The following is a 15,324-nucleotide window of genomic DNA, read 5'->3' as shown; positions in this document are numbered from 1 at the left end:
TCTAACATTCTGTGATTCTGTGAATATTCGATAACATGTAAGGGTTTGTCTCTTTGCACGTTGCTATGTTTCTTGATACCCTTGTGCTTCAATTTCGTTTCCCCTTTTCTCCAGAAGAGTTCAGACTTCAGAGAAAAGGTGGTGAATCTGCACACTGTGAGTGTAACTTCCTGCCTGGGAGCAGAGATTGCTGAAGGAACAATGCTGACTCAACACAAAACCCAGCAGCCTTTCTTCCTTGCCACTTCTAAAATTTCAGGCTATGCCTTGCCAAGTGGAAGATGCTGGAACACATCTTTGCAGTCTTCTGATTTTCTTTCCCACTCTCTGGGCTTCAATGGCATCTGCTCAGACAAACATAGAAACACAGAGATGAAACTGACCTTAGCACACTTTACTCTTTTTCAGCCTCTCTCAGCAGATCATCAATAACAGTCCTTCACCAAACACTGATCCTTCTTCAGAACAGACCTAGTTCCTTTTCCCATGTTGCAATCGTACTTGTTGCCTCCCGGTAGCTTTGGAGGTGCTTGAGATGTTGTATACAGCAGAACCACATGACATTGCTCCTTTCTAAATAATAAATACGAATATATTTTTCCATCCAGGCATCTGCAGCACCTGAACAAGGAAGCAAGGAAAGTTGGAAAGTTCAGGGTGCAGATCCAAGCACTCCTGTGTTGGGGGGTACCAGAATGTTTTACTCCAGCTTCAGTGCATCTGTCTTTGCGTATGCGACATAATTCACTGAGTAATTGACCATCTGCTGCTTTGTTGAGGCAGCCCTCTCTTTCCTCCCACCTTCCTCGGGTCTCAGTGTTCTTCTCAGGCTCCCATTCTTTCCATGTTTTTGGTCTAGCTGTACCTGCTGGCCTTAAGGTCCCACTGTTTTACTGTTGTAATTCTTTCTCTGCTCCAATTCCTTGGGTACCTTTTCAGATCCAGTGAGTTGCCCATTTCCATCTCAGTCAGAACAATAGAAGCAGGATCCCACATCTTCATGTAGGTGTCCAGGGTTTTCATTGCTGACAGCAGCAGCAATTTGCAGGGAAAAACTTACTGCAAATACGATATTGAGGAAGTTATCCCAAACCAGACTCTCCTGAAGATATGGGAACTGGGATTGTTCAAAGACCATATGCAAAAAGGGATGTAAACATTCCCTGAGAGTGTGTTTTCTCTTCCCTGCCCTCTACATGTTTCTAATGCTTTTACCTATCATAAAAGAGAGAGGTTTTTCAAAGTAAAAATCAGAATTTTGTCAGAATGCCTGAAGGGTTTGCACTTTAGGGGGTGCAAACTTTCACAGATTAGTGGGATGAAAAATGTGGCAGTATTCCTTCTGAGTTCAGTTTTCATCTTTAGCAATAATTGAAAATTCACAATTTTACAGTTACAGGTTGTATTCTTCCTAGAGATGTGTGGTTCTAGGAACTCTTTTCAGAATTTCCTCAGTTGTTGTTGTCAGTTTGAGTACATTGCTCCTGCATACAGTTAGGAATGGAGCAAAAGAAGGGACAGCTGCCTCCTGAAGAACACAGGTCCTACTTTCTACAGCTTTTCTCTTTGCTTGGAACAGCAGACATGGGAAATTCTGTTCCTCTCTGATTACAAGGTCATGGTTACTTGATTTGCATGCTGTTCCAGCCAATTTTTCACAGTACTGCATTGCGCTCTGGCTTTTTTAATCATTTATTGATATAGACAAATCTTTCTCTTCTTTCTTACCTTTTTCCTTTTTTTACAGTAAAGAGACATTCATGTCACCTTCTTCATAAAAGTAATGATCCTGAATTAAGGTATGACTCCAAAAATCCTCACTAAAATGTTACCTCTTAGATCTTATATTTCCATGGAAGAGAAAACGTTTATACATTAGAGAAACTAGCTTAGAAAGCAAAGTTTATTCATCAATGTATTATTTCAAAATTACTCATGTGACATGATACAGTTCCTTATTTGCAGCTCAGAACTTCCTGTATCTGTCGGGTCTTAAAAAACGAAAAGGATTTGTCAATCTGGTTCAGTGAAGAAAAATTTTTTGCAAGGCACAGATTGGTCTTCAGCATCAAATTGCGGTGACAGGGAGAAGGGAGTGAAGCATTTGGCCATGGCTGTCTTCCTGCTCCTGATTTTTCTCTGTTCCTTTAGTTCATCTCTTCGAGTGTCTGGTAAGTATTTGTCCTCTGTTGAGTATGGAAGTTTGCAAGTTCTTTCTCACGCTTTCCTGACGTCCTCTTTGGTGGACAGTGAGTTTAGATTTAGTCACAGCATGTACTTTGAAACAGTTTAATTCAGCTCTTAAATTTGGTGGCATCTGTATAGGCCTTCTGTTTTCTTAACCCAGTTTGCAAGGCTGTATATGAGTGAAAGAAATACGCCAACAGATGTGGACATAACCTAGGCAGTGCTGATTCTTGAAAACCAGCCAGCTGGATGTGGACAAAAGCTGATCTGAAGTTACTCCATGGAAGGTTAGAACAGCTCAGATGTACAGGGCAGTGTCCTCTCAGCATGCACAGAACCATGCATTGATATGTGCTTTGAGTTTCTTAAACAGCTCATGTAGACAATGGCAAACTGATCGTTGCATATGGGAATCCCATTTCCACGCTGACAGCTTTAGGAAGGACCTTAAAAGATTCTGTCTGACAGCTTTCAGACGCTCCTACTGCTGAGAAGAAAACAAGTGCCGCTGTGTCTGCAGCTCTTTCCGCCAGGAAGCTCCCAGTTAGACAGCTGTGAGTGTCCAGGGCTATTGCTTGAATGGCAGCAGGGACTAGCCAACACTGATCTAATTCACTACAGGAGGATTTCTTGTGTACGTGTTTTTGGATGAGACAAAGTTGGCTCTAACCCATCCTCTCCTAACCTTCTGAAGAATCACTGCAGCAGGAGAGCTGTGGCAGGACAAATGCCACCTGGCTGGTTCAGGCTCACAGCCTTTTAGAGAAACATCCCCAAGGCTCTCCAGCTACTCCCTGGCATCTCTGAGGTGTGAGGGATTATGAAGCCCCATTTAACTCTTCCAACCCTGACAAGAAACCTTGGGTGTCAGTAAAGCCCAATGACACAGCAGAGTGAGTTGGATGATGTTGCTGTCACTTAGAAGGGAGTTGTGGGATGCAAAGTGAGCTGCAAAAATTGTCAATGTTTGTAGCAGGCTGAAGTTGTGGCCCTTTTTTGAAGTTGGTCTTAAGAAACAAACCCCTGTTGTGCAGTGTTTCACGTTTCTATTTACAAGTGTAACTATTAATGGCACCTAGGTCACTTAGTTTAACTGTGCTCAGAACTTAAGTGATGATGCTGCAAGTTGCGGCTTCCCTCCTGAGAAACTCACAAGTTGCACTCTGTGAAGAAACAACTTTTTGCACAGTTGCCAAAAATTTCCAAAATAATTAACCAAAAATGAAAAATACCTCACTTGCTTGATGATCTGAAAACCACCGTGTCATTCTGGCTAAATATAAAAATGGTTGAATTTTGAGTATATAAAACTTTTTAAATAACTTTAAAGCAAGAAGTCTTTTTACTTGCAAAATTAAAGCCTGTTTAATATGCTGTGTGATGATAGAACTTTGAAGAACTCATTAAATTTAATATAGGTTATTTTTTAATGGCATTTTGAGAACAGTGTGCTTTAAGGAGGGATGTGAAGAAAAGCAATTTCTCTTGAAGAGCTATAGTTTCAGCTTCTGTATTGCTTGCATCTTAAGAACATGTTAATGAATATCCTTCATACTTGATGATGAACTTCCCTTTATTTCTTTTTCTATATACTCTGTACGTTCAATTTTTTATTGTAGCAGACTGTCAAATCACAAGTAACTGACTTACCAGCTACGAAATCTCTCCTCAGATGTTTGCATTCTCATTTTATTTTATAGAGAGCAGAATATTTTCAATCTATAATGAAGACAGCAAGCTCTGTGCCCAAGCTCAAAACTCTAGCTCTGTCATCACTACTGCTTGTGACGAGCACAATGAGTTTCAGAGGTTCAGGTGGGTCTCTGCCACACAGCTGCTGAGCATGGCGCTCAAGCTGTGCCTGGGAGTGCTCAGCAAGGACGACGAGGCTGCCATCACACTGGAATCCTGCAACAGGACAAATGAGCTCCAGTGGTGGGAATGTAGGAATGAGATGCTTGCAACCCACGGCAAGGATTTATTTGTCAACTATGGCAAAGGGAAGGGGAAGAAAATCAGGTTGTCCAAATTCGTGAGCAAAGGGAGCAGGTGGAAAATCCATGGGACTGCAGACAGCGTGTGCTCCCAGCGCTATGACGGTGAGTACTGAAAATTGATCTCTATTTCTAGGTAATTTTGCTGCCCCTATTTACAAAGCGTTCCACAGTCTGCTTGTCATGCAGCAACCTTTTTCTTATGGTGACATCAGCAGCAGAGCTGACTACAAATAGGATGTAGAAATGCAAAGCAAATATGACTGTATACATTTCTGCATAGCTTGGAAAGTGCAATTCTGTCAAAAGAAATAATAAAATTACAAAGGCCTGTGATGTAATCATATAGGAGAACGGGAATTCTGTTCATATAGCAACAGCAAGAAGAAATCTATGACTGTTTCGAAACATGACTGATCAATTTGTAGAATTTGACACAATGGTGATTGTGTCATATTTAAGCATTTATTGTTGCTATTACTTGGTTTGACCATGTATTACCTCTAAGGAATTAATTTCTAGTTAACATGGATGTGATCCACTTTTAGCAGTGTTTACCTGTGTTTCCCAGGCCTAGCAAGAGGAAAAAGTAGGAAAAAGCAAAAGGAAATACAGTGCTTTAATGGTTTAGGGTGCAATAAGGCCTAACACCCTGACAAAGGAACCCTGGAGAGTCAGATCTCCTTTTCCTGCATTATTCTCTCTCTTGGACTATGTAGAGTGGGCATCTAGGATCAAGTGTTCAGCCTCCTTTTTACCATGACAGTTAGGGAAGTTAAATAACAAGGGATGAAATTTTTTGCTGTGCCCTACAGTAGTTCCAGCTGAAATTAAGTTTGCCATAATTTTGCTCAGACTGTATAGAGATGGCAGGTTCACTTCCCAGCAGACGTACTTGCAAATTGAAGATATAACTTCCTCTCATGAAGACCAATAAAAATAGTCTGATATCTCCTTCCCAAGCCTCTTTAACCATACAGGGGAAAAAAAGAAAGATCCTAAACATCATGGTGCATCAATGGGAGAAACTGAGTCAAGAGCACCTCTGACACAGTAGTCCAGATGATAGCAATGAAAAGAAAAAGACAGAAATTAGTCTGAGGGGCAATCAAGGGTTGTCTGAGAGTCTTAATTCTAATTGTCACAACAGCCTTGGAAGACTATGTAGTAATGAAGTGCTGATGCACTGAACTCTTGCACAACTGAGGTGTATCCACAGAGATCTGCCTATGAGCAAACACTGCGGTGATCATCTGATACTAGCTGACTACTATTGCTTTACGTTTCTCTCTGTAGATGTCTATACACTGGGAGGAAATGCCTTTGGTGCACCCTGCGTGTTCCCTTTTAAGTTCAATGGTAAATGGTACGCTGAGTGCATCCCTCAGAGCGACGATGCAGGCTCTTTCTGGTGTGCAACTTCTTCAGATTTTGATAAAGACCAATTTTTTGGAAACTGTCCACTAAAAGGTAATTTATTTATAAAGATTTCAGGAAAGGCATTAAGCAAAAGTTTCATCCACTCTCATGGTCAAAATCTCCTTGGGGTGTGGAAATAGCATTGGACAGTAAGCTGGGTTCTGTCTAGACTAGTTCACTGGTGAGCTAGGTAATGACGAAATGAGGAGTCTGCTCTTCCCTCTCACCGTTTCTCCAGCTGAGATGAGTAGTCCTGCAGGGCTCCCAAGACTGGCACATGTGGTGAGTATTGTGAGGGTGGTGACTGGGACTGATGGAAAAAGGAAGAGAAAGCCCCTAGGACTAGATGAGAAGAAAGTCGGGGCAAATGAAAGGCAGAAGGAAGTGCAACGGATGATGAAGGCGAGATAGGGAAGCAGGAGACAGTGGTGTATCATAGGATGGGGCAGAGAGCAGGAGGGCTGGAGTGAATGGAAGGGTGTAGGACATGGGCAGTAACCTGTACCTGCCTTCAGTGCTCCAGTGCTCCTTACACCCACAAATCACCCAACACAGCTTTCCAGTAACCCCAGCACAAATACCCTACCCCTTCAGCCCCAGTTCACAGCTGACTGGGAATGATCCTTTCTGTCATGTTGGGAGGTCTGGGAGAGCATAAGAGGGGTCCCAAGGCAAGAAATGGGTGCGGAGACCAAGATTTTCTGTATGGAGAATAGGGAAATGTGTATGTATGGGTGGAATATGTCAGTGAGTGGGTTAATGTGGGCTGAACTGGGAGAGAAGTAGGTGAGTTATATAAATTAAAATGAGCAGCATGAATGCAGAAAAATTAGATTTGTAAGGATCAATAATACCTTATGTTATTAATGTGTTATTGAATGGACAAAGTACATAAGTGGTGCGAACTGTGTGTAAAACTTAGTAAATCATGCAGTTGCATAGTTTTAGTCTGCAATGAAGATTTTATTTTCTGCATTAGCATGTATGATTATCTTGCCAAGTTGCTGTGATCATATTTTATAGACACCATCCACAATGACCTTTGGAAAACAAATCCTGTGACAGGAACCCACTATCAGATAAACTCAGAGTCTCTTTTGACATGGCACCAAGCAAGAAAAAGCTGCCAGCAGCAGAATGCAGAATTATTAAGTGTCACAGACCGTCATGAAGAAATGTATTTATTAGGTAAAGTAACAAAAAAAAAAAACACAAACCCAAAACACCAAACAAATTAATGGATATGGTTAAAATGCAGGTCACTTCCAAGAGCTTTAACCTGGATACTTACATTGACCTTATGAAAATAAGTCTTAGTGACATTCTTAAAAAAGCTTGTCACTTTCTCACAAAAAATGTATTAAAATAGTAGAAAAAATCAAACCTACCTTAAAAAAAATCTCCGATGACACTTTTTCCACACTTGAAGTTTTATTTCAAGTTTTATTGAATAACTTACAAAATCAGAAGTATTTAGTAACTTGACTGTTCATTTCTTTTGGCCATTTAGGGCTCACTAGTGACCTGGGTGTCAATGTGAAGCTTTGGACTGGTCTTTTCAGTGCACTTAACAGTGGCTGGCAATGGATTGGGGGCAGTCCTTTCAGATACCTAAACTGGGCTCCAGGTAAGTGCACCTTCCTGAAACAATGATCAGTGTCGGAACCAAAATTCTCTTCTTTTCCCCATATTCCTGTTTCCTAATTCCTTTGATTTCATGTAATTTTCACAGGTTACAAGGGATTATGGGAAAAGTGGGATATTACAGTAATAGGGATCACATCAGAGATGGATCATCATTAATTCTGAATTTCCCAGAAAAAGTAGACAGTTCACCCAAGGAAAGAAGTATCTACACCTCATTCTATTTTTTTTCCATCTACAATTTTCTCATCAGACACATAATTCAAAGCAAAGAAAAAACTCATGAAGAATTATATAAAAAGAATTTAAAGAAAAGAGAAAAAAACTAAGAGAAACACTGCATAGAAACTATTTTCAGTTGTTTTTCTCAGTTACTGCTTATGACATTTATCTGATTTACATTACCTTAGTAAGTAAGTTTCTACTCTCTTCTTAGGATCTAAGTCACTGTCTTGCATGTTGTTGTATTATGTATTTTCATAATAGCTGTTGTGATTAGAGGGAAATCCAAAGGGTGAGCACTCCTCTGGAATGAAATTTGCATTTTATGTCCAGTGTTTAACAGTAAAGGATGCTGATTTGTTTGGAATACTACCACCCCATAAGGAACTTATATAAAGGCTTTGTTTGTATAAAGTTTTTTCTGCATGTTGCAGAACTTCAAACACACTGAATTTCCTCTTAAGCAGTGCATGGGAGAAGAGTAAGTCTCATGTCTGAAACATTGGCCCTCTTGGCCATTCCAGTGGTGCTCCCTCATCTCCTCTCTTGGGAATTATCACTCTAATGAATAATATGCCACTGGCTTTGCAGCTGCAAAAGACTTGTGTGTTCCCTCCTGTGATGAGGTGAAAATTTTTAGTGTTAACAGAGGGATTCTCTGTATGTTGTGCCTCTTTCCTAAAGGAAATCCCTCTATGGAATCTGGAAAAATATGTGGGACCTTCCAAGGTAGGAACGGCAAATGGGAAAACCAGGTGTGTGATCGGAAACTGGGATATATCTGCCAAAAGAGAAACTCTTCCTCAGATTTCTCCCCTATTGCCTCTGGTAAGTTGGTCAAAAAAAAGGTTACTTTTGCTGTGAGTGAGAAATACTGGGAGGATGCGATATACGAAATGACAGCATATTGTCAAAACAAAAGGGTTACACTTGTTGACCTGGGGCAAACACTGAAAAGAATTTTCTGTGTCATTTTAAAGATGATGTCTAGATGTTGGTCATCATTTTGAAAAGATCCCAGGGTACTAAAGAAGGCAGGATTGTGTGTTTAGTTATGTTATCCAGACCACAAAGTACTGATGAATATCCTGTGCTCTGAAAAACACACTAAAGTTGTGTTCTGCAAAAAGATGTGAGCTAGAGTTCATGTTCCCCCTGCTCTCTCTGACCCTTTTTGCGCTATTCTGAAGGAAAAATTCAGAATATGGGACTGGCACCTTTTCCCAATTGGGTTCACTTTCCACCTGAGGAAAAGGTCTTAACTATGTGAAGAAAATGGTGTGCAGTTACATCTCTTGGGTACTCCCAGCACACTACTAACTCTAAAGTAACTCACTCAACTATATATGTGCTAGTATATAAGATTATTCTCTGGCTAGGACAATGAATGGCACATCATAGCTGCATCTTGTACATTCTGTCTGCATCCAGACAACTTACTGGGATTGATTTCTGACCTGTGCTAAGCTCTGAACCATGCCTGGGTGTTGTTTAGGGGAATGCAAGTTTGCACAGGTCAAAACCACGTACAAGGAACATTGGACAACGTGGCTGATCACATGTCAGTGATGTTGGGTGTTTCAGTTTACTTTATAGGTGGAGATTATGTGAACCTTCAAAGAAGTGAAAAATGGTTGAACAAAGTGTGCGGCATTTCTGTGTAGCTGGGATTTCTGGCATGCCTGGTATAACATACATGTGTCTGGGCTCTCTGCTATATGATTTGGGCTGTGCAGGAGCTCTAACTGGCTCCTGAGTACCTGGTGTTTGCAGAGAAAAAAATATACAAAATTCTCTAAAATTCACCAAGATAAAGTCCCAGTGTAGGAAAAGAGACCTTGTTCTGTAACATGTGGCTGTACTCAGAGCCTCCCAGAGCAGGGAGATTTAACACGGAGTTGTGTCCTGCAAGTTTACATGCCAAATTTCTTAGTATTTATTTAATCCTATAAAAGAGTTCTTTGGTAGCTCCCAGCATTATAAAGATGGAAAAATCTTGTTTGTACTCTCTGTGATCCTCAGACTTTTACTTCTCTCCTCTGCCCGTATCTACTCCAGTATTTCAAATTCATGTCAGTTCAGGTAATATTCTTTTTGATTTAAAGAAAGCACTGAACAGGACTGTTCATTAATTCTTTGTAATGATTTTTTAGGTGACTTAAAGCCTGTTAAGTGCCCCAGGGGATGGATGGCCTATGCAGGTCATTGCTATAGAATTTACAGAACACCCAAAATATGGAAAGAAGCCCAGTCTTCCTGCAGAAAAGTAGATGGAGAGCTGGCGAGTATTCATAATATTGAGGAGTACAGTTTTACAGTGTCTCAGCTTGGGTACAGTGAGTATTCCTGCAGGTCACTTTTTTATCTGGAATTATACTGTTGCTATTCATTTAATCATTGTAATTGTGATCTTAAATGTCTTTTAAAAAGTCCTTCTTCGGTCAAAAGTGGGTGTGAGGTGTGACTGTTCCATTTTGAAGACACACCACAATTGCCTTTGTGTTCCCAGAGCCAGATGATGAGCTATGGATTGGTCTAAATGACTTCAAGGTTGAAATGTATTTTGAATGGAGTGATGGGACACCTGTGGTTTATACCAAATGGCATCACGGAGAGCCAGCTCACACACGGAATAAGGCAGACTGCATCGTTATGAAGGGAGAGGTAAAAATCACTCTCCTGCTTTCATATTTTCTTTTGTCCTTTGTGTCCCCAAAAAGGAAAACATCTGTGACAAAAAAATGAAAAAAGATTAAAAAGAGACAGGGGTTTTAAAAGTTTTTATGGTTTAATACAGAATATTTTAGTGTGGAGGGAGACTGAAGACCAGGTCTAGGAAGGTGTATGGTGGAGCACCAGAAGCAGTGCCCAGTGCTGAGACTTGAAATGCTCTGTGACAGTCACAGATGTCTCCTGTCTGAAGTTGGTTGAAGTAATGTCACCCACATTCAACATGACTGCTCATAGCTGTATAGCATGATTCTTAGAGCAGGGACTTTCTTATGTTTCCCCTAAACCACCTTAAATATATGAGCTGTTTTGGAGGCTCATATTACTGGAAGCACAAAAAATTAGGTACAAAAAAATCCTAACTTGTTTTGTACTCAGCATAAAATGACATATCATAATACTATGGAAAAAGACTTCAGCAATGAATGTTTCATATTTTATGTTTAGTTTATCCAGCATTTCCTTGCTATTGTCATTTGGTTACATGAACGTAATAAATAATCCGCTGATGAGAATAAAGTGGAACAGGGTGTTTCCTTCCTGCTCTCATCAGACACTGAACTTTTAAGGCATGTAACCCTCATCCTCACACCTCTGAGGAGATGGGGCCCTCACTGTCTTTTTTATGTTGCCTATTTGGTAGTTTTGGAGAAAGCCCCAGGGCAAGGAAGAGACCTGAAACACCTCAGCCATGTGAAGGGAGAAGGGTTCTCTCTGAGGATGGTGAATATTCCTGTCAGATCTGGATTTTCTCTAGATTTCACTTCTCTTTGTCGTTTCTTTCTGCCATGCTCAGGATGGATCTTGGGCTGACAGCGCTTGTGAAACAAAACTTGGTTACATCTGCAAAAGGAAATCTTTGGCAGAGGAACCAGGGGAAGCTGAGGTTATTTACCCAGGCTGCCAGAAAGTAAGTGTAAAACAAAAGCAGCGAAAGGTTGTTGCATCTTACTTTCACTCCCATGATGGTGACTGTTACAGAAGTCAATTATTTTGACTGTTCTTGGTGGAGCCCTAGAAGACTCTTAATTTGCATGTATGGACACTTCTCAGACTAATGGGGAATTTTTTTATTTATTCAACCAAAATGCAGATCAGCTTATTTTGAACAGTGCAGGACTGGTCACTTCACCCATAAAAGCCACTCTCTGCAGAGCATGTCAGTATTTTTTCTTATCACTGGTCTTGGGACCCACGCAGCCTTCTTGGTTCAAACAGTCTGCCACAGGAGGCAGGAATGTTTGAGCTGATTGTTTTGCAGATTGTATGTAGCCTCTTGTGACAGCTATGGTTACACAATGAGAAGGCAGAGCAGGCTTTACCCAAAGAGCTGCAGAGTGGCTGTGAGCATCCTTGCCAGCTCCAAGCCATAACCAGGGCTCACTGCTGGCAGAGACTCCCTGCATGTCCTTTATCAAGGGGCAGGGCACAGAGCTGTGGTTACAAAAGCTATGTTTGATCACCCTCTTCATTTCTTCTCATGATTTCTGAGATTAATTTTGACTTGGGGTATGGTATTAATGTGGCTTTTGGAAGTGTGGCATGCTGCGCAATCTGACAGCTCCTCTGTGCATCTCTGCTTTGACACTGGCAGGGCTGGATGAAGCATGGCTTTTACTGTTACTCCATGGGGCAGTTGCCAGCAACGTTTTCAGAAGCAAAAAAAATCTGTGAAGAAAATAAAAGTTACCTGGTTACTGTGAGAGACAGGTATGGAAACATAACTCTTGTCCTTTCATTCATGCAGCTAGGACAGAAGGTCCAAACAGAAATCTCTTCGTACTTTGCAGTTATTTATAGTGTCTCATGTGGCACCACTCCCTTGCTGGAAAATTTATGGTAGAACCGAAGAAGTATTACAAAATACATCAGAGGTTTGTATGTCACCAGGAAAAACATTTAAACCTTTGCTACTATATACCTACACCACTGTTGACCCCAGGAATTAAAAAATTGAGTCAACCCTGCCCCCAACAACTCTGAATTACCACATTGTTTTAAAACTTTTTGAGATAAAAATAGATACATATACATAGAACTGTTTATTTCTTCTGGATTGGAGCTTTGCAGCCTTTTCTTTGTAACAGGCAGATCTGGAAACTTGCACTTTTTAGAATAAAAGTAGATTTTTTTCCCCCCGAGTAACAAGATTTAAAGATCTAGGCCTTATCATAAAGCTCAGTAAAACACTATCACTTATTTATACAAAATTAATAACATATATGCATTAATACAAGTAATTTTTTGGTTTATGGTGTTCCTTGTGCAGTACAAAAGGAGAAAGGAATCACTCTACATTCCCACATGTTAACAGATCACCTTAACTTTACCAGATTTTCTTCAATGAACTGTTTGAAGAAATGAACAAATTACCATAAAATGTGATACATTAGTTTGGTACTTATTCTTCACAGATATGAACAAGCTTTTTTGACTTCTGTAATTGGATTCAATCCGGCAAAGTATTTCTGGATTGGTCTCTCAGACGTGGAGGAACAGGGGACGTTCAGGTGGACCAGTGGGGATGTGGTCACCTTCACTCATGAATGCCCGGTAGGTGCCACAGGAGCCACCAAGTTCCTGCTCTGGGGACCCAAGAAGTGAGAGACTGGAAGCTAAAAAGTGGTTTAGAAACTCTTCTGGCATAAAGCAGCAGAAATGACAGTGCAACTTTCTGTTTGTGCTGGAGGGATTCAATCAGGGATCATGGTAACTCCTTCCAGTAGACCAGCTGGGACAGCATGTGTCTGTTGGTCTCATTTGCTCTTTGTTGTTCGATGGTTTTGATAAGTGATTCATAGTATAATGTAAAAAGAATTTCATAAAATTTCTTTTTATGATTTAACTGAAATGCATGTGAGTCACTGTGAGCGATTGGCATCTGAACACAGTGGGGACAGGTTACTCTTAAGTAAGTAGCATATGCTTTGAGAAGATGAAGCTATTTATCAATAAGGTTTAAAAATTTTGTTTCATAAAGGAAGTGAGTCAGGCTGTGTGGCCATGATAACAGGAACTTCAGCTGGATTATGGAATATTTTGAATTGTGAAGAAACAAACATGTTTCTCTGCAAGCAGCTGGTGGAGGGAGTGACCCCCCCCCCTCCTCCAACGACGACCCCTCTCCCATCGTGCCCAGAGGGATGGCAATCTGTTCCTCAGAGCAGCTCCTGCTTTAAAGTAGGTCTTTAATTTCTGAATGCAAACGCTTGTCATTTGAAATGAGAATATGTTCCGTGTATGCATGGAAGGTAGATTTCACCCTGTCTGTCTGATAGGTAGTCTGTGGTAACATCTCTCCAGCCATCCCCTGATGTGTCTGGGAAGAGCTGGAAAGTGCTGTACATAGGTTCAACTGAAGTTTGGAGTCACAGAGACTCTGAGATAATAGGAAATGCAAAGTTGCAATAATCAAATTTAATAGATGACCGTGGGCTTATGGTTGCACAGTTAAATTGTAAGTCATAAAACTGGAGATCAGGAGACCAGAAGAAAGATAGAAACCCAGAATTCTGTTTCTAAATTTCTGTTAATACCCAGCAAAGTATTTCATTGTCCACTTTTTATAGATTTTTCAGGGAGGAAGGGAGAAAATGCAAACATGGTTTGGTGCGAGAGATTTTTGCAGAGCCATTGGAGGAGATCTGGCATGTATACACAGTGAAGAAGAACAAAACCTAATAGCTGGGTTGTAAGTATCGGTAAAGTCCAGTGTTTAAATATAGGAAAGAAAAAACATTTTAAAAGTGACCTTTCTGAAAGACATAAAGAATTTCTGGTGATCTATTTCTACTTTGCAAAGACAGTGTATATCCTTGCAAAGTGACAGAGGGAAATGGGTAGAAAGAGGTGAGCAACAGTGTTTCCTGGCAGACCTCTGGGAAGGTGATGCTATGCATTGAAGTAACCTGAATGTGGATCATTTTGATGGATCATCAAAATGGGTTTCAACTGCATTTAGTTCAAACCAGTAAAACCAATCTTTTTAGCTTATATGTAGTTGATCAGTAGACGAAATACTCTTGATTAAAAGAATAGTTTGTGTTGCTTTCCTTCCTTAGTTGAGGGGAAAAAATGGGAGATTAAGGAAAGCCTGACCTATTCATGTGCTTATATAAGTGTTTAAATCAAGCCTATGAGTACAGATAGGTCTGAATTTGGATGCCTAAGCTGCTTGGAGGAACAAAGACCCTAAAATACATTTTTGTTTGACTCCATTTTAGTGGACTCATGACACCTGTGATCTTTCCCATGAAGCTCTGTGTTTCACTGCTTCCTGCCACGTGCAGTGCCAGGGTGGTTTTCCCCACATGACAATCGAGTGATCACTTTATATAACCATCTCAAATGATATTTAAAGCATCAGAACATTGAGAATAATGTAATGATATATATATATATTCTTCTCTATTTCTATTTCTGATTGTCTATATTTGTAATCATTCAGAAAGAGAGATTATATTCATTTATCTTACTGGATGGGTTTAAGTGCCTTGGACTCTGACAGTGGATTTATATGGAGTGATGGCTCACCAGTGAGTAAATAATTTCTTGTTCCACTTTTTGGCTGATTTTCCATGTATGTTTTGGCAGACAGCTCTCACAACTCCTCCTATACAAACTGCAAGTGACCTTAAGTCTTTACTACCCAGTTCCACTCTAGAAATTAGTTTTTATCTTTTGGTAGTTCATAGTTATACATAAAGTATAACATTTTAGAGTAACAAAATAACACTAAAGGTGATGGAATATCTCTCTTGATCTAAGCAAATCTGGTTGTACTAATATCAATATTCCCATTTGTTATTTACTATTAGAAATAATTTTATATGTCTACACAAGCTGGGCTTTATTGCCCTTGCTGTCTAAGTAGATCAAGGTCTACAAGGCCCAAGTCCATATGGCAGCACTGATACATTGTCTCAGGTTGAAACATCAGAGCAGGATAACCAACCCAAGGGGCAGAGGACTATACTTAGATAATCCTTTCTATAGCTTGACAGGATAGCTTGACAGGAGAACTTAACCTCTTCTGGTAACAAAGAGGGCAACAACTTCTTGGCTTACTAACATGGCTTATAAATACACAGAGGAATCATTATGATATGCAAGGGTCATGCCCTTTTCC

At 40.3% G+C, this 15,324-nt stretch overlaps 1 protein-coding gene across 1 annotated transcript in view; it reads left to right on the top strand.

Moving 5' to 3' along the window:
* The first annotated feature begins 2,110 nt into the window (after window positions 1-2,110).
* The window catches only part of LOC104472408 (macrophage mannose receptor 1-like), a 32,227-nt gene continuing 19,013 nt past the window's right edge, over window positions 2,111-15,324 (top strand). The window contains exons 1-14 of the mRNA XM_010088085.1: window positions 2,111-2,171; window positions 3,888-4,286; window positions 5,478-5,651; window positions 6,624-6,788; window positions 7,111-7,227; window positions 8,151-8,294; window positions 9,620-9,802; window positions 9,976-10,130; window positions 10,993-11,106; window positions 11,791-11,906; window positions 12,611-12,753; window positions 13,153-13,376; window positions 13,766-13,887; window positions 14,644-14,731. Coding sequence (XP_010086387.1) covers window positions 2,111-2,171; window positions 3,888-4,286; window positions 5,478-5,651; window positions 6,624-6,788; window positions 7,111-7,227; window positions 8,151-8,294; window positions 9,620-9,802; window positions 9,976-10,130; window positions 10,993-11,106; window positions 11,791-11,906; window positions 12,611-12,753; window positions 13,153-13,376; window positions 13,766-13,887; window positions 14,644-14,731 — 2,205 coding nt within the window. The remainder of the gene's footprint in view (window positions 2,172-3,887; window positions 4,287-5,477; window positions 5,652-6,623; window positions 6,789-7,110; window positions 7,228-8,150; window positions 8,295-9,619; window positions 9,803-9,975; window positions 10,131-10,992; window positions 11,107-11,790; window positions 11,907-12,610; window positions 12,754-13,152; window positions 13,377-13,765; window positions 13,888-14,643; window positions 14,732-15,324) is intronic.

Source organism: Pterocles gutturalis, unplaced genomic scaffold (genome assembly GCF_000699245.1).
Source record: "Pterocles gutturalis isolate BGI_N339 unplaced genomic scaffold, ASM69924v1 scaffold50886, whole genome shotgun sequence".
NCBI classification, from domain to species: domain Eukaryota; kingdom Metazoa; phylum Chordata; class Aves; order Pterocliformes; family Pteroclidae; genus Pterocles; species Pterocles gutturalis.
This window is presented reverse-complemented; position numbering and strand designations above follow the sequence as displayed.